The sequence below is a fragment of the Anolis sagrei genome, chromosome 1, assembly GCF_037176765.1.
Source record: "Anolis sagrei isolate rAnoSag1 chromosome 1, rAnoSag1.mat, whole genome shotgun sequence".
Taxonomy (NCBI): Eukaryota; Metazoa; Chordata; class Lepidosauria; order Squamata; family Dactyloidae; genus Anolis; species Anolis sagrei.
Genome location: NC_090021.1, coordinates 220,821,732 through 220,844,793, shown reverse-complemented (window position 1 = coordinate 220,844,793; position 23,062 = coordinate 220,821,732). Strand labels below are relative to the sequence as shown.

The following is a 23,062-nucleotide window of genomic DNA, read 5'->3' as shown; positions in this document are numbered from 1 at the left end:
TGTACCAGGAAAGGTAGGGGCGTGCACTGTGTAGTCTTCTATCCAAAATGTGATGTGTTGTAGTCCATAAAAGAAGGTGATCATGTGATGCTAGTAATTATGTATACTAGTCTTGAAAAGTCACCGTTTTCAGCCTTGCTGTGTTATACACTCACATTCTAATTTGAGAACTGAAAATATGTTTGGTAAATTATTGTTTTGAAATATTTTGTAATGTTAGCATATATCAACATTTGCACCAGCCCGCCCAAGCTCAATAATTGCTTACAATGTCAGGCTATTGGTTGTTTGTTTGATTGTTGTGTTAGACTGTTTTATGTTGTTTTATGAATTTTACCGTGTTATATTCTAAACTATGTTTGATCGGGCTTGTCCCCCTGTAAGCCACCTCGAGTCCCTTCGAGGAGATGGTGGAAGGATACAAAAATAAAGTTGTTATTATTACTACTACTACTATTATATTGTTATTGTTATTAAGACCTCTCTCCGCCATCCTTAGGGAGATGAATCAGGTCAACTATTGATCCCATTTTACAGATAAAGACAGAGATCATGAATGGTTTTAGATCATTGGAATTGCAGTATAGCCTCTCACTGTCATAGCCGAGTACTGTTATACTGTACAACTTGCCATAAATTCTTTTTTATATTTGGATGATAGAATAACTGTTAAATGCATATGGTTAGAACCCCCACCCCACCCCTTTTCCCCACCCCTCTTTTTTGTGTGGTGCCAGAGAGGGTAACAGCTAGTTACTAAATAGGCAAGTTCAGTGCTGCCAAAATGCAGGAAACATTTCTCCTAGAAATCCCCTGCAGGCAACATTAAGTGAAGGTGAATATGTAAGATAATTAACAGAAGACAGCTATCATAAACAGTTATCTCCATGATTAAAAGATCTTCTCCAGACAGTTTTCATATTTGCTAATAGAGTCAGATTTCAAATGTTAGCAGATAAGATTATTCCATCAAAGCAATGTAGTAAGGAAAATGTAATCTTGTTTGTTTCAACCTTGGGTTTTAAATTAAAAGGTTACAAATGCATTAGCTCAAGAACAACAAATGCCAAACAAAGGCTAAGGGTGATGTACACTAAAATATGAACCTAATTTCTTGGTATAAATTGGAATTTGTTGTGCAATTTACAGCTGTGGTCTTGTATACAATTACATTGCTGTAATGCTCTACAAATCTTGGGTTCATCACTTGTGCTTTTGAGGGGGAGATAGAATTGTGATGGTCTGTTGATTACAATGTCAGAATATTTAATAGACTATAAATGCAGTTCAATTCACAGGCACACATCAGGGCCAGCAGGTCTTCAAGTTAGACTAACCAACATATTTTAATGCTTGGTGGAAGAATTTTGGAATTGCTCCCCTGGAGATTAATACACTAATGATAGAGCAGGTCTGTCTTTTATATGTCATCTGTGTGAGTAAAAGTTAACCTAGGGCTCTTCCACACAGTTCTATATCCCAGAATATCAAGGCAGAAAATCCCACAATATCTGCTTTGAACTGGGTTATCTGAGTCCGCACTCAGATAATGTGGGATTTTCTGCCTTGATATTCTGGGACATAAGGCTGTGTGGAAGGGCCCCTATACTTTCAGTTGATGATCTAGCTAGCTTGATCAGAACTTCAGAAAAAAAATTAACTTATGTATCATAGTCTTGAAGGCACCAAGAAGCCACCTCCATCTCCTAGAGGGGGAAAGCTATATCTTGCATTCGTGTTTTTCTTGGCACATCTTTCTGAAGAAATAGTATGCTTTCCTCTTTTTTGAGCTGTAATTCCCCTTATGAAATGTTTGAAAGATTTGTGGTGTAAGTGTTTGTTTACTATTTCTTCTAGCTAGCTCATTTCAGTTATTTTTCACACCTACCATGGGTCATTGCAGATCTGGAAATTCTGGAAGGAGTAAATAAATTCAACAGAGAAGTGGTTAGAGATCCATTTTTAGTTGTTTTTTTCCCCCAGCTTTTGGAGGTCTGGGAGCCTGGGTACTTCTTTTAGCAGCGAAGTTGCACTCCTGGCAGTTCTTCAGAGAAAGGAAGTGTAGCTTTGCCTCCTTCCCACCTTTCATCTCTTTCTTTGGTACTGACTCAGAGGTATAGCATTGTGCTACTAAGGTAGAACTGTGAACAAGATGTCTATTGTTTTCAGCATATTATATCTATCAGTGAGTATGGCTTTTTATGTCACAAGCAAAGGGCACAACAAAACAGTCACACTTGGTGGGCAAATATGCTACTTGAAATAAACTTTTGAGTATTTGTGGTTCATACTCTGCAAGACAGAGTGGGCTGACTCTGAGACTAGAAGCCAAGATAATACGCTTTGAGGCAAGTCTTATTGCTAGTAACTTTTAAAAAAGAATATTAGATGAACAGATTGAGACTAGGTGAATAATGATGCATCATGCTGGTGTGTGTTTGATAAACTAGGCTTAAGGGCCCTTGAAAGCTGAGACAGGGCTCTTTAAGAAGCATTGCCTGGGAAGTTATGCGTTTCTCTGGCACTCCTGTGGGAGGAACTGTCACTGAGTGGTAAAGCACATGCTTTGCATATGGGTCTCAAGTTCAGTCGCTTGAGTTGCTAATTCAAAGGCTCTTACTAGCATGGGGAATCTTTCTTTAAAATACCTTTCCACCTTTCCTTTCCTCACAGCCAATTGATTTGAGGTGGGTGGGGGTGGACTTGTGCACAGATATATCTTCCTTTGAAGGCTGACTTTCACAGTAATTTCAGACATTGAAGAGGGCTCATCTCTCACATTTCCTAAATGATTGTATATTTATATGGAGGGAAACTGGACGACAGGGAGCACATGAAAGGGATGGTGCAATTCCACTCCCTTTCCATTACTTCCTCCTGCAATCTCTTGTGCAATGGGATTGCTAAGACACCCTCCACATCACCATTGTGTGGAGATAATAGTAGTAAGAGAAGCTAATTGCATGCAAGATATGAAAATGATGCTCCTGGGCCCAGTCAGAGCTTTGAAAATGAATTTTCAGAAGTAGGTTGCCCCATTACTCACTGATAGATTAGAAAAGTAACCCTTTCCTGTTACTAAAGCCAGTGAAGGATGTCATTGATTCCCTCTAGTAACTAGCAGGTATATTATAGGAGGAATCCTTGTCCTAGAAATCAGCACAGACTTTTTGCTCAGGTAAGTAAAAACAGGAACAATCACAGCCGTTATGACTGCTACAGTACCATATTGTTATAACTCTCAGGGTACTACATTCTGTGAAGGAACCTACTAGGAATAAGTTTTTGTTTTTCTCTTCCGTTGGCATAAGTTCTACCAAAAGCTAGACCTCCATAGAATTGCAGAAATCAGTAATATGGTCTGAGATGTTCCATACAGTAGCTAACTAGGATTCATGCAGCTCCCTCAAGTCTTTTCTGAAGTGCCTCACAAGTACATTTATTTTTGAATCTTTAAAGAATATAGTAAAAATGTTCTTCATGTCTGGAGTAATGCCCCCCAAGGACCAGGAAAGGATATGCTCTCCCTCCAACCTTGAGTAATTGTCTGACCTTGCTGTAGATGCTCACAGGGATTGCTTCTTCAGTCATTAAACAATTAAACATTAAAGCTATCTTATAACTCAGTAGGACCTTAGCGTTGCTAGGGTTTGGATCCGGGACTGACCCCCCCCCCCCCACACACACACTCACACATGCACACACACACCTTGTGGATGCCAAAATCAATGGAAGCTCGTCTCATTCTATAGTAAAAGAGTGTCCTTTATATAAAATGACAAAAACATGGTTTGCTTTTTTGGATTTTTAAAAATTAAGCCATTGATGGTGGAATTCATATATATGAAGGGCCAACTGTAGTCAAACACTGTGATCCTGGAAAGTGCCTTGAAGGTGGTTTCTCATTGAGTCAAAGATTGTAACAAGTTTGCCAAGTTTTATCCTGTCAGGAAATAAAGGTAGAATCTTAAACCATGAGGGGAACCATAGGTTTGGATTTAAGTCAATTAACTGTTACTATTCTTTCCTCAAGGTGCATTTGGATTTACACGGGACTTTCTGAAGTAAGCTGTACCTTATTGCATTTATTTGTTCCTAGTTTTCTAGTCAAAGCCAATTCTTGCGCTTTCTGCCAGAAATCTGGTCTTCTCTGTTGTTCCCTGCCCTTGTAATTTGCAAGGACAAGACCACTCTGGGAGTTGGGGTGTGGTATCCTATAGCCCTTTTTGTGCAATTAATGATTGCATCCAAGCAGGAAGGAAGCTAGGGACTAGGCCAGTATCCACTGGTGTGCATTACAATACGCTTCAAATGCAGAATCTGCACTTAAACAGAAACCATCCATTTGGTGCCCATCTCCATGCTGAAATTAGCTAAAGAAGGAATACTTTCTAAGTTAGGGGAATCAAGTGAGACTTTCTCCCCATCTAGTGGCTGGTCCACAAGTGGGTTGTAACTGTGCCGTTCATTCTGTTAACCGGCTTGGAACTTAGTCCTGAAAGCATTTTTGCCAGCAGGACCATTAATTAAGTTGGCAGGGCTCCCATCAGCATGTTGAGAAGAACTTGAGCCGTGAGCTTAATGGATGACATTGAATTGTAAACTCTTGACTGCAGAGCAACTGCCTTTTAAATTTATTCACTACACAGCCAGATACAGCATATACGATTAGTAATAATGTTCGAGTAAACAGCCTTCTCAACCTACGTATATTGAGAGTAAACAAAACTTGTTTCAGGCCAGCATGTCTGTAGATATTTTCAAAAATCTCTTTATTATTTGACAGTTTTATTTGATCATATTATTTATTATTCTTTATCAAGACAGAATTAAATGACTAAATTAAGTAAAGCAAGATGATTCAAAATAAGGCAGTTTCTGCGTATACTGTAAAAGTGTGCTGTCATGCAGAAATATATATATGTGTTTATGTGTGTAATTTTTTGAACATTTTTACAAAAATCTCTCAAAATAGCTTAGCAAGGAGCTACAATTTTCTAAGACTTAAAGAATATTGATAGCAATTGGGCCTGTAGAGATAAATACTAGATCAGTGCATTCCGTCATCCAGAGATGAAACTTCTAGGTCCGCATTGAATACCAAAGGCAGGCACTCCTATCATCACTACTATATCTGCCTGGCCTACTTTCCGCTGGCATACAATTTTCCAGTCACTGCTGTAGTGAATTCTGGATTTCTCTATTGTTTCCAAAGCATAGGAATTGCCTTATAACCCAGGCCATATAATTCAGTATCATCTACATTCACTGAAAGTGTCTCATTCGGTGCGCTGCATACAGATGCAGGTCTTTTCCATGTGGAAGCTGAGCTTGGCCACTGAGCTAACAGCCTTCCCTTTTTTTTTGCCAAGGATACATTTTACTTGTTCCCTTGGGTTGATAGGAAAAGGAGAGTGAGAACCAGAAATTGATCAAGCATATGAGTCTACAAATTAAACTTCGCTGATAGAGTTCGGACACGAGTTCTAGAGTTGGGGCTGGAGGAAGGAAAAAGAAAGGCAGGGAGTGAATGGGATTTGACTGTTTTTTGTGCTGACCACTTACAGCAAGGGCCATTTTAGATCCAGGAGAGGCTGTTTTGAAACAGAAAGCAAAGTAGAAGTCAACGTCCAGTTCATTTGCTATTTTTAACCCTTCTTGTTTAAAGTGGTTGTAGGTGGGATTTGGCAAAATTGCCCTTACACAACTAGGTGCTGATGTTTTATTTTTTCAAAAAATTGTTTTGAGTACTTTGGGCCTCCCAAAATACTTGAGAGCAACATGGAGGTAATAATAGCCCATAAGTCTCCTCTTACACTCCATTTTACATATTTTAACGTGGATTTAAATTTTTGGAAGCTGCCAAAAAGGGGTTTTTGGGCCATTGGTGGTCCATGTGAACACCCATTCACCCAGCTTTGGCATAATCATCCCACATTGGAAAATAAAAATACCCTCTCATATTACTGCTCTCTGAAGCACTCTCAGCTTTTAAGAAGCTTCAGTTATTCTTATAAGTGGATGTTTCCCCATATTGAGTGTTGTAGTCAGAAAGAAAAATGACAACCATTCCCTCTCAGATACAGAAAAATCATTGGAGTTGAAGCAAAACTGTATAGTGGTGAATAAAGTATATTGGCTGCAGATGGTGAAATTTGTATGACAGACTTAATCTTCAATCTTGAGAGAACTTGGAACTGTTTGTGGTTTCAGTTGCATAGGAATCTGATGGCATTGGCCTTTCTCATGCAGATATTGTCTGGTCTAATCAAATAATGATAAAGTTCATGCAGTTTGGAGGGTAAGTATTCTTACTGTCAAGTGCAAATTAGATCATGACCTGAAATGTCTAGTTTTCTTTTTAACGCATTTTAATTTTCATTTGAACTTCTGCAGTTCTTAGTTTGCCTAGAGTAAAATAGTACAACTCTCCCTTTTTAATGCATAGAAAACGTGGCTCTAAAGGTTGTATTTTCTTTTTCACACAAGACATTCCATTTCTAAGATGCTTGAAAGAGAGCACCAAGGTTGCTAAGTGGAATACTCAAAAGTCGAGAAATGCCAAAGCTTAATTAAAGACTGAATCATAGAGCAAACGCACAAAGGCATTCTTCTCCCACAGTAACAGTTGTAAGGTAAAAGGAGTTCATAAGATGGATGGTTAACATTGGCAGCGGGGGGAGCCGGGGTTGTATGTAATATCACTTTTGACAAATGGCTTTTCCTTTGTCCATCTTAATAATTCCTCAGCCCTTTAAAGAAATGTAAAATAGACCTTTCCTATCACAAGAAATTTTGCATGTGGAAATTCAGAGCATTTTATGCATTTTTGGGGCTGGAGAAGTATAACCCTGCAAAGAAGATTAATGTACAAAGTAGAATATTTATATTCATGCGATAATATGAATTGTCCATCTACAGTCCATTGTATTACTTCATATGTATGGTGGCACATAAAAGGAATCTCTCTCTGTTTGACTGATCATACTTCAATGTTAGCAGTTTGAACATCAGCTAAGCTATGCCGGATCTAGATAGTCAGTGCCTTCCAAGAACCCTTGGAGTTGTGAAGCCACCACATGTTCCATGACTTTGCCCAAGTAGGGGAGATTGGAAACTGGCCGATAGTTGATGAATTGAGTGGCGTCCAATGATTGTTTTTTCAACAGTGGTTTTATGATAACCTGTTTTAAGCTCGCTGGAATTTTGCCTTCCTGCAGGGAGGCATTAACCACCACCTTTACCCACCCTGCCAAACTCCCTCTGGCCTCTTTTATCAGCCAGGATGGGCAGGGGTCTAGGATGCATGTGGTAGCTTTCACCTCTCCCAGGATCTTGTACACATCCTCAAGCTGAACCAATTGAAATGAATCCATCAAAACTGGACAAGCAGGTGCTCGTGTTACATCCTCAGATATTGCCGTAAATGTGGGATAAAAATCGGAATGGATCAGAGAGACTTTGATCATCCTTCAATGTAAGCAGTTTGTCTCCCTATCCACAGTTCTGGAATTTTCAAACTTAAGTATAAGGATCAAAAATCTGGTATACGGGTATATTCCAGGAACACTGAGGACCTTTAAAGCCTTGAGCATAATAATTTAAGATAAAGATGTACAACCTTTTGGGACATGACCCAGGAGAGCCATAGCCACTTTCTCCCAGCAGCCCAGCAGATTGAGCATCAACTAAACTAGGTGGAAAGGATTTCTGTTCTGGTGCAGATTTAAGTAGTATCAGGATAACAATTGTGGACAGAAGTACTGGGAAGGTGCTACCTTCTCTCTCAGTGAGACTGCCAAGATAACTGTGTTACTGAAAGTTGCAGGAATCATAGGGTGGACTATGTTTTTTGTGTGGAATCCATTCAGTTGTACAAAAGCAATGCCAGAGTTCTGTGGCATTGTGATAAACTGTAACCATTATCCTTAATTTTTTTGCCAGAAATGTGTGGTGGTGATTTATAAATAAAAACAGCTAGTACAAAAAAAATCCCAATAAACCCAGTGCTTTATGCCATTGGAGTGCTTAGTTCACCCCCCCCCCCCCCAGTTTCTAACATATTAATACAAAGAATGCCCCATGAGATTTTCGGGTGATTTGTGATAGAGTGAAGCAGAAGCACTATCCCCTGTTCCCAACAGGTTATTCTATTTGTGTGTTTGTGTCTGGGGGGGGGGGGGGGGCTTCAGTATAAATACTTCAGTATAAATACTGTATATTTTGAAGCTTCAAAATATACAGTAAGTATACATTAATAACTAGACTTTGACCTTACATTTTACCCTAATCCTCAATACAAGGATATTAGCATTTACAGTTTTTAAAAAATACACACAGTGCTTTCATTCCAAGGTTGTTGTTTTTTTAAATCCTTGTGTGTGGGTTTAAATAATCCAGTGCAATTCCATAGGTACCTTAATGTAAATGGAAATATTAGAACTTCCCATGGAAATATTAGAGCTGTCTGGAACTCATCCATGAGGTAAAAATCCATTTAAAGTCTAGGATCTGTTTTACAACTTGGTCTCAGAAGATGTGTTTGAGTAATCAGTTTTTCTACCGTGTTCAACACACTTCAGAATTAACTGTACCAACATTTTACACATATACACTTGTTTATACACCAGGAGGTAAGACTGAAGCATTAACTTGAAAAATTAAGATAGTGGCCTCACTTGCTTCAATTAATAAATGCTTATAGCAAAAGATCATGTAAATAAAATGAGGACGTAGTAAGAGACCTGAACAACTGAATAATGTGGTGAAGATGAGTTACGTAATCAAATTTATGAGGCAGTAAAATGGTTTATTTTCTCTCTTAATCCTTAACTTACAAGTTATGGAGTTTCTTCTTGTAACTCCAGGCTAAGGAAATATTTAGGCTTCAGTAGAGAGATGCTCTCAGAGCTGGGTAACCATGATGCTCCAGAACCAGACTATCTGTTCTCCTACCATTTTTTAATTAGAGTTATGGTGATCTCAAAATTTCATTCTAGGTTGCATAAATGTCATTATTTGTATGTGTGTGTTTCCATACCTCTCTACACTGTCATTGTATGTGGATACTGCAGTGCTCCTTTGAGAGAACCCACCATGTTTCATAAGCCATTGAAGCAACCTCATATTTAAGGACTGATTCAATAATTGCTGTCTAGCTGCTGGATCGCCCTTCTCTGAAGATCTGCAAGAAATTGTTAGTATGGTGGTTACTGAGCTGTGAAAATGGCATGGTGCAGCCTGTAAGAGCTAAAACTTCTAGAATCCGCATATAATGAGACAAATTCTTAACATTACTAGGATGTGCTATGACTCAAATGAGGTTCAGCCTCTGGAATTTCCAGCTAAAAGGATCTTAAGTTGTGCAGCTGGGAAAGATCTTTTCCTAGCAGTGTTCCTCATCAAAATAGATAGTTGTGAGATACGGGCAGAAGCAGGATAGTGCAGCTGCATAAATTAATTAGGAAAATCCAAAGTAGAGTCTCCACCACCTGGAATATTAGTTCAATATCATGCAGTTGATGCCTCCCTGTTGCCTCATGTGGATACTAATGGAGGTTTGCATTGCCGACAATGGAAATTCTATGAGTTTGAAGTATTTTGCTTAGAAATAGAATGTCTACTTGCCAATTTGCTGATTGTTTTGCAACTGCTTGGAATTGGCATTGAAACAGATGGACATTAAGGAGTTTTTCCAAGTTTAGGTATCTCTATTTAGCGCTTAATCTTCCTGCTGGTACACACAAAGCCCACTTCGGTAGATCTAAAAACATGCACATACTCTGAATGGAAGGATATCCCTATGAACATAAGGCAGTTTGGATACAGAATTTTGCAATTATTATTGTTGAAATGGTCATTACAGAAGGCTACTTCTGAGTGCCTCTCTCATAATGGTCTCTGTGAATGTATATGTTCTTATTGTTGTTTTTTATAATAAACAATCATTCTGGGCCGCTTTCAAAGCAATAAAGCACCTACAATGCATATAAAATATGCATAATTTGTGAAGAAAGGTATTTTATTGAGCATGAATGATCAGTGGTCATTAGTGCAGCAAAGAGCTATTCACTTGTGTATGCATCCAGTGATAATGTGTATATACATCATTTATTGGGCCTGCTAATGAAGTTCTTGGGAAAGGTGATTGTCCCATCTTTGCTATTCTGTCCACTGTTGATCATTTAAGTGTTTCACTCGAATTATCTGAGTGAAACAGAGGTTAATATTCTTCAAAATAACAATTAGCCCATAGACTGTTGAATTTCAGTTTCCTGGATAGTATACATTGTATTTTGTATGCAAAAAGTCTGTGTTTCTGGTATACAGTATAGCAGTAATATAACTTTGTGACTACTGTCTGGTTTTATAGTTATTCAGTGGCAATATTCAAATTACTTCATTTCACAAATTGCATATTTTAAACAATGACCAAAACATACAGCTATGGGATCTTGCAAAGTCCCTGGGGCATAGGTATACCCACAAATTGGTGTAATATAAGCAGTCTTGAGTAGTATCTTTTGCATGGCTTGCTTTCTCAAATCTCATTATTTGGCAGAGAATAATCATAATTGCCTGAGGAGTAGTCCACACTGTGAACTGCACTATATTGTGTTATAAAGATCAATGTTATCCTTTCCTCTGAATTTACTTCATCATTAACAATCTCTTCTATTTTCCCACAATATTTGTTGATTCAGCAGTTAAGCATCCGTGTATGCTTTTCCTTACTTTATCTTATGCCCAGAGATGCTGAAAAAAAGTCTTCTACCTGACCTCTTTTCAATCTCTCTCTCCATAGTTCCTCATTTCTTAGCTCTTCCTTCCATCATAATGGCAGCAAGCACTTTTATTTCCTATAACATGAGTCATTTATTTTTGTTTTATGATGGGTTTTTTTTGCTTCCAGATATGAATTTAACTGCAGACAATCATAAAATATGTTTGTGCTTGAGCTGAACAGGCATTTGCTGAACAGAAGAAATGCTTAGTAAATCCTGTAGTGAACTTTCCCCTCTCCTCTAGTTTTCCAGCCAGTGTAGAATTTAAAGAACTGCATTAATTTATCTTCTTTCATTATTTTTTCTGCACAAATTCCAGTTGAATTCCTATAATAATAATTGGGTCTTGCATCAGCTATAAAATACTAATAACTTTTATGCCTGTGGATGATTTTTTTTAAGCTTCATCAATCACATCTGGAATCAGTGTAGGTTTGCAAGGCGGCTAATTTCATGTAACGTGTATCCAGGAAGCATTTGGCTAGCATTTGGGTCAATTGTCAGGTTGTCCTGACTGTCAGTCACTCATAACATTGCACATCACTTTTCATTTTGGTGAAAAAGAACAGTATAAAATCAATTCCTCTGTGTCATGCTATACAATGTAGTGGTCAGGTCAAATACAAGTGCTGTGTGGGTTGCCAGGCAATAAAAATTACTCCCAAGTTATTTATCAGCTCAGTAGCAATTCAGACTACTTACACCTAGTCATCCTCAAATCCCCTTTTTTGATTTTTGATGCCTAATGCATTAAGCTTATGCTGTTTTTTGTCAGATTCATAAAGACTATCTTTCTTGCTTTAACATATATTGATGTTCCATTTTGGTGGAGTCTCCCCAGAGGAAAGAGATCTTGGGTCAAGGGGAGAATTTCCCTGAACCTTTGGACTAGCCAAATGTGATGCCTCCAGATGTGTTGGACTCATAATTTCTACCCAGCACCACCTTGGGGAAGGATGTCTTAGAGCCTTCCAAATACCCAAGGCAATGGCTAATTAAGGAATAAAATGATATTAATCATCAATGTGCACTCATCTCCGGAAATTGGAAATGGGATCTCCATTTGCTGAATCTAACATTTATAAACTACAAGGGCTGTAGAAAACAGTTCGATTTTATAGCCGTTACCTTGGTGCTTCTAATGACTGATGTACCAATAAAACTATTTTGTGTCATTAGAGCAACTATATGTTTATGCCTTCTGAAAGTGAATTTCCTCTCAGGCCTAGTGTATAATACCAATTAACTTGAAATATGAGTACACTTATTTCCATTCATAAAACCCTATAATTCCCTTATTGTATAGTGAACTGTCTCTTTGATCAAGCAGAATCTTTCCAGAAAATACTGAGTAAATTTCAGTCACATCATGTAATCTGCAAATGACTTCGTTACAATGGATGTGATTATCATTCATTGATTTTAAAATATTCACATGCTGAAGCAATCTGTTAGAAGGAAGATTCTTTCTTTCTGACTTTTGGATGTTTTCCTTTTGCATCCGAATGTTTAATGTTTCTGGCATTTCAGCACACTTTGTTTTAGTCCCAGTGGGTTGTATTGCAAAATTGCTAGCAATTTCCAGGCAGTTTGTCTGAAACAGAGAAGGTTAAGTGCATCAAACAAATAGCTGTTATAGTATATGATGCTTTGCGAGTGTGAAGGAATCATATCCTTTGGGGTGTTGAAGTCTACTAGTATTCATTATTAAAGCGCGAAATTGTACCTTGGCTAGAGTCATTCGAGGAGTGTCACAAGCATAGGATGAGACAAAGAAGACAAGGGTGGTATCTGGTTTAAGTATGAGGAATAGATCGGCGGACAATAAAGTCTGTGTAAAAAAAATTGTAGGAATAAATTCAAATGGAATTTGATGACTAATGAAAGATATCCTTACAGTATTTATTTATTTATGGCATTTCCAAACTACCTCTGAATCCACGAGAGACTACTAGGCGATGTACAGTGGGTGGAAACATTTAGAGTGCTAAATATGTATTTTAAAAGAATCTTTAAAATCCTCTTTGAAAATAGCTTTAGAATCCCAGATAGTGGAGGAGCCACCCCTTCTAAGAGCCAAAGGTCAAATGAAATTGCAAGATCTTAATTACCTTCTGGAAACTCAGTGTATGGATCCGGTCCAGTCTCCCTTCTATGGAGTTGCTACAGTGAAAGCCCTATCGCATGTGTATACCAACCTAGGCTCTTGAAGTGATCAAAGAAATTACAGAACCTCTGCTGAAGCACATTGATTTTGGGCAGGCTCATATGGGAGAAAGCACTCTTACAGATATTCTGGGCCCAAGCTAATTAGAGCTTTATAGCTCGACCGGTACCATGAATTACACTTAGAAGTAAAATGTCAACAAGTACAGTTCTTGTAAAATTGGTATTATATGGTCTGTAAAGATACAAGGCCATATAATGATGACTGCATTTTGCACTAGCTGTCGTTTCCCAAAGCTTTTCCAAGGACAGCCTTATACATGTTGCCTTATAGTAGTCACTTCTAGGAAAGTTCACTTAGGACCCTTCCAGACAGGCCCTATAGCAGAGGATCTGATCCCAGGTTTTCTGTTTATCCCAGATTATCTAGCAGTGGGGACTCCTATAATCCAGTTTAAAGCTGGGATCAGATCCTGAGATATAGAGCCTGTCTGGAAGGGCCCCTAGTAACAACCAAACCTAGACATTTCTGGCCTAAGCAGCTACCTGACCTTCCAAGAGCAACACAACACCCAAGAACACTCCATGCCGCAAACATGATCTTTCAGAGGGAATGAAATCCCATTCAGAAAACCATATATTCCAAGCCCATTAGGTTTCCTGCTGACAAGTAGAACTTCAGCCTTGTATAATTGAGCCTCAGTTTATTTGCTGACACTCAGTCAGTCGCTGTATCCTCACAAACATCTTGGGCTTTTTAGTCTGATAACTGAATTGCATCGCCCAGATCAGGAAACAAGACATTAAGTGGACAAGAACAAAGCAGGCTCACCTTTTCCCTTCTGATTGTCAGTGTTGCCAGTTTGGTTGTTTAATAAATCTGTGCCAAACAATGGAAAGCAAAGCTTAATTTTAAACATTTATCAAGGTATGCCTCCAGACATATAGTACTGTCGATCAAAATACATTTCCACTTTGACTTAAGGCAGCCTTATTCACATTGTTGTTGATGGGTTCATAATATGTTAAGACAGACATCTTTCTAAGTTGCATTTAAATTTGAACTCCAAACAGTATGTATGTATATATATATATATATATAGAGAGAGAGAGAGAGAGAGAGAGAGAGAGATTTAGTTAGTATAGTGTGGGATGAGAGCCACTGTAAGATTTTTACAGCTGTCTGCATCATCATTAGAAAGATTTAATTTCACTTCCTGACTTTGAGACAACTGGAAATCAGAGGAACTATGCCCCTAAGAAGGGAAATTCACCCCTGAAAGAGTTATCATGGGGAAAAGGTGTCTCCACTGAAACTTTCTAATTAATCCTCGTTCCTACGACAAGCCAGCATCATGTTGTCACAGGGACTGAAAGTGAGATCCTCAAAACAGAGGCTCAAACAGCAAAACAAATTCCACAGAGATGTTAATCCTTCCCAATTCCTTCCAAAACTAAAATAACCACAGCAACAACAATGATAATTATAATAATTGACTGGAGTTATACTTAAAAAATTACCATACAAATTCAGTTTAACAACAAACCTACAAGACCTTCTTCATGAACTATCTGTATATTGAAACAGGCACAGAATTGTGCAGAGATCTGCCCGAAAGTTCACAGTGAGTTGTGCTTGTTTGTTGTTTATTTATTTATACTGCAGGCATATCCAACCTTTTCTCCTGGGAGGCTATAATGGTGTAAGTAGTTTTCTGCAGCCATGTGGCATATATCAGCCTGACAAGTAATGACAAACTCGTCACCCAGTGAGTTTCATGGCTAAGTGAAAATCTGAACATAGGTAAAACTAATAATGTCTAAGCATCACACCTAAGAAAGTGGTTTTGGATCTTTTATCAGGGAATTTCAAAAGGCCTGTAAAAGATCTAAAGTATCACAAAGTTTAGTTTGTGCTATTGGCAGATTTGGGTTGCCAACTTGTTTGTTTTACCTTTAAAACTAGATTCTAAGGGTTTATCCCCCGCGGAGGCCCAAATACTGTGTGTGCTTGTCTCCTTCCATCAAGGAAATGCCTTTACCTTGAAAAACTTCCTTATCTCCCTTTCAACACACCTTAAGTTTTAGCACCGTCCATATGTGAGTAAAAGGAAACATTTATCATGCAATTTTAAACTTCAGTTTTCTCATTACATTAACATAACAATGTGTGGAAAGCAACCTTGAAGATTGTAGAATAAAGCTAATGAATGGTTATCCAGGTAGCTTGTCAATAGAAAAAATTAATAACCAGGATTTGGGGATTATTCTAGGGTACTAAAAGTCAGAAATTCCATATTCTCTCATGCTTTGAGGCTGCAGGTGATCTATATTTGTTGCCTGTGTCTTCGGGCCATAGCCTAGGAAAAAGCATTGCCGAAAGCCTAGATGAGAAGCCTGTGAACATATTTATTCATAATCCATATTCATTTAGTAAACATGAAAAGTAATCAGAGTGACATTTGTATTCTGGAGATAGAAAATGCTGCATATAGAATAGTAGACTCAATGGATAGACAAACAAAAGCAGAGCTTGGAATTATGACTGAAATAATTAGTTGTTGTCAGTATAATTTGTACATTGAATCAGTGGTATTTAAGTATAGATATTGACTGTTAAGGTTTTGCAAGAACGCAAACCTCGTCAAATATCAATGGAAGACTTGTCTGCTCATCGTGACTCTAGCAGGACATAGGAAGTTGCCATATATACGTTGAGGAGGTTGCTCCATAGCCAGCTGTATACTGTAAAAGCCAGCTGTATACTGTAAAAGGTAGCCAATCTCCATGGTATCAAGCAGCTGCCTTTTCCATCCCCTCGTAACTGAATCTGGATCATTTTGCCTCCAAACCTATGCAGCTATGACTTTCAATCAGTACTCATAGAAATTAACTGTACTTATATTTTGTGTTTATCTTTCTAATTTAAAATACTTTTTTTTAAAGTACTTCTAAAATAACCTTGGCCAAAATGCATATTGAACATAAATATTAATGGATAGGGCAATCGGAGTTGTACCCTTTCTTATCCCAGAGTGAGAGTCATGGTCTCCATAAGATAACCAAGCTTTGGAAATTACAAGGGCACACAAGTATCAAAGCTACAGATGAGTTAGTAAAATTGGTCCCCTTTCACACACCACAATTATAGCCCTATTATTCTGTTTTAGCTGCCATAGCAATGTTTGTAAAATCCTAGGATGAGGTCTTAGAGGAGGTTTCTTGCTGAGAATCCTAAGGATTCTGTAAGATGAAACTACAGCATTAAAAGTGGAATTATAGAGCTATATATGATGTAGTTTAAATAGGTCTGTTGCTAATGATGAGGATTTTGGAGTACTCCTACGGCAACTATTTTTCAGTACTCCTGCAGCAACTATAGACTTACTATGCATTACATATACATCCAGGTGAAATACATGGCAGAGTTTTATAGTGAGAACTGAACTGCTTCAAGCAGCAGGCAGCTGTCCCAATTATGAATACTGTCCAATACATTTTGTTGCCTGAGGAAAAGGGAAGAGGGCATTCTTTTCCATTCCATGTAAAAAAAGCTGAGTGGAATTATAATTGAATGCAAGCAATGAGATGGCATTGTCTTCTGCTTTGAAATGCATCAGGTAGCCTAAGGCTGTGTGTGGAGGGAGACTGCACAAGGAGAGTCAGTAACAGACTTGCTTCAAAGAGAAAGCTGGGGGGGGGGGGGGAATCTATTGTATTGGTGTTGTTTCAGCTCATTGCCTGCTGTGTTAGTATCTCTTAGGATATTTCTTTTAAAAAAATCACACAAGGGAGCATTTAAAAACATTAACAGTGCTTTCTTCCATGTTGCACTTCTGCATGTGTAGATCAGTCATTAGTAATCAATGAAACTTGCATATTTGGTTGCTAGTCTAGACTTGGAGAAGAATACTGAGGCTGTAAAATGGGTTGAACTCCTTGCACATGGAATGGGGTCAAGTTTCTGTTAAATAGATGAGAACAAAAGGACAAATGCTGGAACAAATATAACCTTTTTCTGTTTACGTGTGTGTGTGTGTGTGTGTGTGTGTGCGTGCATAGAAGGGGGGGGTCAGTAAAAGGTTGGGGCAAAGTTGCTTCCTGTTTGTAGCCAGAACTGGTATTTTTTTATCTAACAGCACAAGAAGAGGTCTGCAGGGTCAAGTTAAAGTTGTGCCTAATCAAGCATCCTAATGTCCAAATGCCCAAACATATGACTCTAGGAAACCTGAACATGAAGACTGTCATGCTCCATGAAGGCCCTCACTGTTTACCCCTAGTTAAGCCCTTTAAGTTACAGGATTAATATTTTATGTACAGTTTATCAGGGGTCAGTCTAGACAGCCTCTTTGCATTTGAAGCCTCTGTCCCCTTTAAAAGAACCCCTTAGGGGCAGAGCCTCTGGCAAGGCACTTATGGTTCTTGGAAGAGTCAACTTTTTGTGACTGGAAAATGAAGAATGAGGAAGACTGATAGGTCTATTAAATAGCAGATGAGCACATGAACTTTATTCAATTCCAGTTGGATCTATATTCAAGTCCAGTCAGAGTTAAATATTAAGACCATCTTAGAGACAGTTAAACACTGTACAAGAAAGAGACAATAAGAAGAGATATAGATTCTAGAGCATTAGTTTGGCAATAACTGTGTGTATCTCTCAAAGACTTTACCTCTCATAAAGATTTTGTAGTGAGACTCAAGGGGAGAGAAAGTCTAAAATTCTTGTCAGTTAATAAATTCTTGTTTGAGTCAACTATATCATCTCCTGTCTGTTCCCTGCACAGCCAGTTCACCTTCCAAGTAGTTAAGATAGCATGGAGGCAGAACAAAGACAATCTTGATCCCAAGAGTTGATATGTAGAAGTCTGCTGTTGATACTGGATGTTATATTTAGCCATCGCGATGACTCTCAGTCATTGATTCCACCCCTCATTTTGTTTTGTGTCTTGATCCAACTCATGTTGCCAGAAGAGGCCAGACAGTTCCACTGGCAGTTAGACTTCATTTCCTTAGGCAAAGACAAGATATTTAGATCTCAGAAGAAGAATATTTAAATTCCAAACTCATGGTGGTTACTAAAAAGATGATGAGCTTTGGCAGTTCCCTGGCATTTATGATACCTGTCTCTCAAATTCATTGCATTAGCCAAGTGATCTCACTCAGTCCTTAGATTGGGGTGGGGAAGTCCAATGGGTCTGGGCAGGGGGGCACTTTTCTCCCCTGACAATCTCTGGGGGATGCACTGGCTGCCAGAAATACCAGCAAAAAGAGGCTTGTAAAAGTGGCCAGAAATCTTCCTCTGGGCTTCAAAAAACAATACTTTTGGTAGTAGCTGTATCATCAACACATTGAAAAGGCAAACTATCACACTATGTAACATGATTTTTGTTCCTGCGTTATAAATGTCATTTCTTAATTGGTTCTAGCATTAAGACATGGAAAAAGTTTATTAAACTGTAAAAACTTTGTTTTTGCGGGACATCCTGCAGCACATTTTGCTATCATTTTTCAATGAATATTTGTTAGAGTCTCAACCAGTTCAACATAGTCTGTGGCAGCAACACAAACGAAGTGTCTGGAGTATAACTACTTTCAAAATAAGTACCGCACAATTAAATAGGAAATAACACTTTCACATCAGGAACAAAAATAAAATTCAAATTTTGTTTCATAGTGTTATTGGAGACCTCTAGGAGAGGTAAATCACCCTTTTGTGGCCAAAAACAGAGTGATGGGGAAGTCTTGAGGGTTTGAAAGTTGCCAAAATATCCTTGGGGGACTCATGTTGCCTTCCCAGCTTTACTGGGGTAATTACTATGTAAATATGGCACTGGGAATGTCAGAACATGTTGCAGCAAAGTGCCACTTTGTGGATGGGCTGTACAACAGCTATAATTACTGTTCATCAAAAACTATTTGTGATATCATAATCTTAGTCCCTCTGAAAGGAAAGAGATGTGCATTTAATGCAGACAGCTATTACTAGAGATCAGATTCCAGTAAAGTTCTGGGAATCCTCATTATGCCACTACCTGGCATATTCTTAGATATATCCCAGGCAAGACACAGAGGAGCTGATGTTATTGGGTTGCTGCTGACACCAGAGTATCTTTGCACTTGGTTTCTGACCTTTCTCTTCCCCTCCTGGGACAGGATATGTCACTTAACTTTCTGAGGCTTTGGGCTTTAGTGCAATCATGTCAATATTCACTTAACACAAAATGACATCTCTCTGAAGAATGTGCATCAGAGGTGTTTTGCTGTAAAAACTATGAGCTTTCCTAGGAAGTCCCAGAAAACTTTATGCAGCATATTATATACAGCAGCAGGCTTAAGAACATCTTGGAGAATTTTCTTAGAAAATCAAAAGGAAGCTTATCTAAACCTATTCAGAGTCATAATGCAGTAGCTGGGAGGGACATAAACAGCTTTCGTATTAGTTTTCTGTGCAGCTCTCAAATAGCCTAGGAGGATTTAACAGTTAACTTTGCAAGAACAGTGAAAAGCGGGATATTGAAAGGATGGTGAGAGTTGATATGAGGTGGCATTTCTGGGGATTTAATTTCTGTGCAGTAACAAGGGAAATGAATGATTCTGGAAAATATATATTAAGTGGTTGATGATGAGATGAAGAACAGCTTTGTCCAAGGGCTTGTTGCTACCAAGGAAATGCCATTTCTATCGCCATTACTCATCCCACCCATAATGATGAAATCAGAAAACTATTAAGGAGAAGAATGACAGGGAAGGATTATCTAATCCATATGCCCACACCATAGTTTGCATCTGGGACCAATTATATTTATATCATTCCAAATATAAAAAATAGGGAGGGGGACCTTTTACAGTTCATAATGTAATAATTTCCAGGCAAAATAGAGTGTGCTTTTCATAAAACGTAAACAGAATAATAAATTGACAAATATGTACTATATACTTACCAAGGTATGATTCTTCTTTAGTTTGCATGATATGTTTTTTATTTAAAAAGTGAAAAAAAGTAAAAGGGATTGGTAGAAAACCCCTGGAGCGGGCCATTTCTCACAGAAAGCACAGTGCCAGCATTCTGAGTGTCTTGAGATAGAATTACAGTAGAGTCTCACTTACCCAACCTTCGCTCATCCAACGTTCTGTATTATCCAACGCAGTCTGCCTCCCGCCTGGATCCCTTGCTGTTTCAATACATTGTGATGTTTTGGTGCTAAATTCGTAAACAGAATTACTACATGATGTTACCTTGTATTGAACTGCTTTTTCTGTCGATTAGTTGTAAAACATGATGTTTTGGTGCTTAATTTGTAAAATCATAACATAATTTGATATTTAATAGGCTTTTCCTTTATCCCTCTTTATTATTCAACATTTTTGCTTATCCAACATTCTGCCGGCCCGTTTATGTTGGATAAGCGGAAGCTCTACTGTATATTGCATTAATGGGAGGAAGCCAGTATTAGCAGTTTTTACTCTGTCCTTCAAAATACCATCTCAGCTCATTCTTTTTATTAATAATCAGATGTTTGATAGATTTAATCAATGTCCTCCAAATATCTGTATTGTTGTTGTGCAGAAGGATGGGGAAAAGAACAGAGCAATTTCCCATTACTTGATCTAAAGCACTTCTGCATCATCAGTGGTGTGTGAGATCCTCACCCAAACATTTCTGCCTACAGACTGGGACCGAAGACATAAACATTACATCAGTTGAGAACCCAACACATCTGTTAAAACATGGGCTGGGCTGGGAAAGACACATGGAAGTCTGTGTTATGGTTGACTCCCAGATTGTGACATTTAGGCAACTTGTTTCCACATATGTATCTTAATATCTCATAAAGTGATATGCAAATAACACATTTGCCTCTTAACAGCTACTCACTGCTTTAAAGAGCCAGACCAAACTCAGATAGACATTTAGAGTAAAGCTCAGTTGACAATACAGTGTGAACTAGTGACTGAAATATGTGTACAAGGATGAGGGTGAGGATTTATCAGGAGCCAGTAGGCTCGTTTCTTTATGGAGAACCAGTTCCTATGTAAGGAAATTATGCTGTCATGACCCAAAAAAACAAACAAACATATTCCAAACTAGCAGACTGAGTGTAAAAGCACAAGCATTATCATGCCTGTTAATCTGCATAATACTTGGAGCCAACATTTTTTCTCGTGCCAAGGGATCACAGTTACTGAGATATGGCTCCTTGGACTGAAAATTATCCTAGATATGTGCACCCAAATGAGGTTCAACACAATAAGGTGTAGTGATCTAAGCATGCACATTAATCTCAGTACCTGCATTAGCATCACTCGCATGTTTCTAAATCTTCGGTGCAGTACTGTTTAAGTGTCTTATAAAATAAGCTAGAAATCACGACCAACCTGACCTTTCAGAATCAGCCCTCATTTAAAATAGCATGATACTGTTGTTGCCTTTATGGAAGAATTATAGAGAAAGCTTGTCTATTATAGGTGAGCTTGTGTGCTTAGGAAAAAACACTGTGTAAATTCTGAGTCGCTAATGTGAATAAATGCGCAATACAGTGCATTCTACTAAATGCCCAACTACACTTCAAACACATTCAATCATGGGAGAGTGATATTGCCCTACTAAAATATTAGTTCCTTGAGGTGCATACTTACCTTAAAAAAACAAAAGCAAAATGCAACTGCCAGAGAAGGTTTTATATATAGCATTATAAATGCTGTATTAAAAAGTTAATCTCCAGGCTCTAAAGCAAACAGCAAGTAAAACTAAGCCATAAAACATTGCCTTTAACAGGAAATCTGACACACACCCTTTTTTAAAAAATTGCCAGCTACCATTCATCTCCTATATGATCATTTTGGAAGCTTTGTTGAGAGGTGTACTGGGCCACTTTTCTAACAACATCAACAACAACAATAATCTGTTAACTGTTTTTTCCCCCAACAGGGTGTGGGCACTGCAAGAAAATGAAGCCAGAATATGAGAGCGCTGCTGAGATCCTCCATGCAGACAGTGAGGTAAGCTAATGCCCTTTTCTAACTCTTTTTCCAAATGATTCTTAATAAATAACTGAAATCATAAAAATTGTCCTCCTTTCTTGCTGCAGCTATTTCAGCTGTTCTCATCTTCCCAAGGGGCTGCAAAAGAGATTGTTCCAAAGTATAATCTCATCGGTAATGCATGAGCCCTGCCAAAATTGTTAGCAAGAACATTTTGTCTTTGAAAGCACACATACACACAATGCAAGGTGTTCATATATTCAGCTGTAGTGCTTTGCGTTCTACACAACATGACTGAGTCCAAATGCTGCACGGAAATGTTTTCTCCCCTCCATTAATTACACATTTCATGTTTAAATGCAAACCTACAAAAGTCCTGGCTTGTATTTGTGCCTTGTGCTTGTAAAACTAATAAGGGTGTTCTCCTCCTTTGTACATCTGGTTAAGCAGGTGTCATAGGCTTTGACTTGCTTGTATGCCTAAGTAGTGTGCCTGCCAGTAATGCAAAGCATTATGTGTGGCTGTTAATATGAGCGCAATTAAAACAACACTCTAATAGGGTCATACAGTAAGAGCTAACCTCGCTACACAATTTGGGCACTTACACTCTTTTCCTGTTTGAAGGCAGGGAGGGAGAATCTCATCTGTTGGATAATGGTGGGAAGTAACTGAAAGTGTGTAGAATGTTTTAAGCCAGCAAAAACTATCAGAAAAGAAAGTTCCACCAATAAATATCAGCATGAATATAAGCCCTCAAATTGAGGTCTGAGGCTAAGTCACTAAATTAATAAATTATGAATTCTGTCCAGTGAAGATCTTAAAATTTTGGTCATCTTGTTTCTATTTCTTCCCTTGCAACATTTTGGTTTCATGTCAGGAGCAACTTGAGAACCTGCATGTCGCTTCTGGTGTGAGAGAATTGGCCGTCTTTAAGAACATTGCTCAGGGGACACCCAGATATTTGATATTTTACCATCCTTCTGGGAGACTCCTCTCATGGCCCTACATGGGAAGCTGGAGCTGAGAGAGGGAGCTCAACCTGCTCTCCCTGGATTCAAACTGCTGACTTGTCAGTCAACAGTTTTGAGGCACAAGGGTTTAACTAGAGGGGGCTCTCTCTTGCAACATGC

At 38.4% G+C, this 23,062-nt stretch overlaps 1 protein-coding gene across 1 annotated transcript in view; it reads left to right on the top strand.

Annotated features, from left to right (window-relative positions):
• PDIA5 (protein disulfide isomerase family A member 5) overlaps nt 1–23,062 on the top strand; it is a 212,431-nt gene that overhangs the window by 143,410 nt on the left and 45,959 nt on the right. The window contains exon 12 of the mRNA XM_060774774.2: nt 21,880–21,950. Coding sequence (XP_060630757.2) covers nt 21,880–21,950 — 71 coding nt within the window. The remainder of the gene's footprint in view (nt 1–21,879; nt 21,951–23,062) is intronic.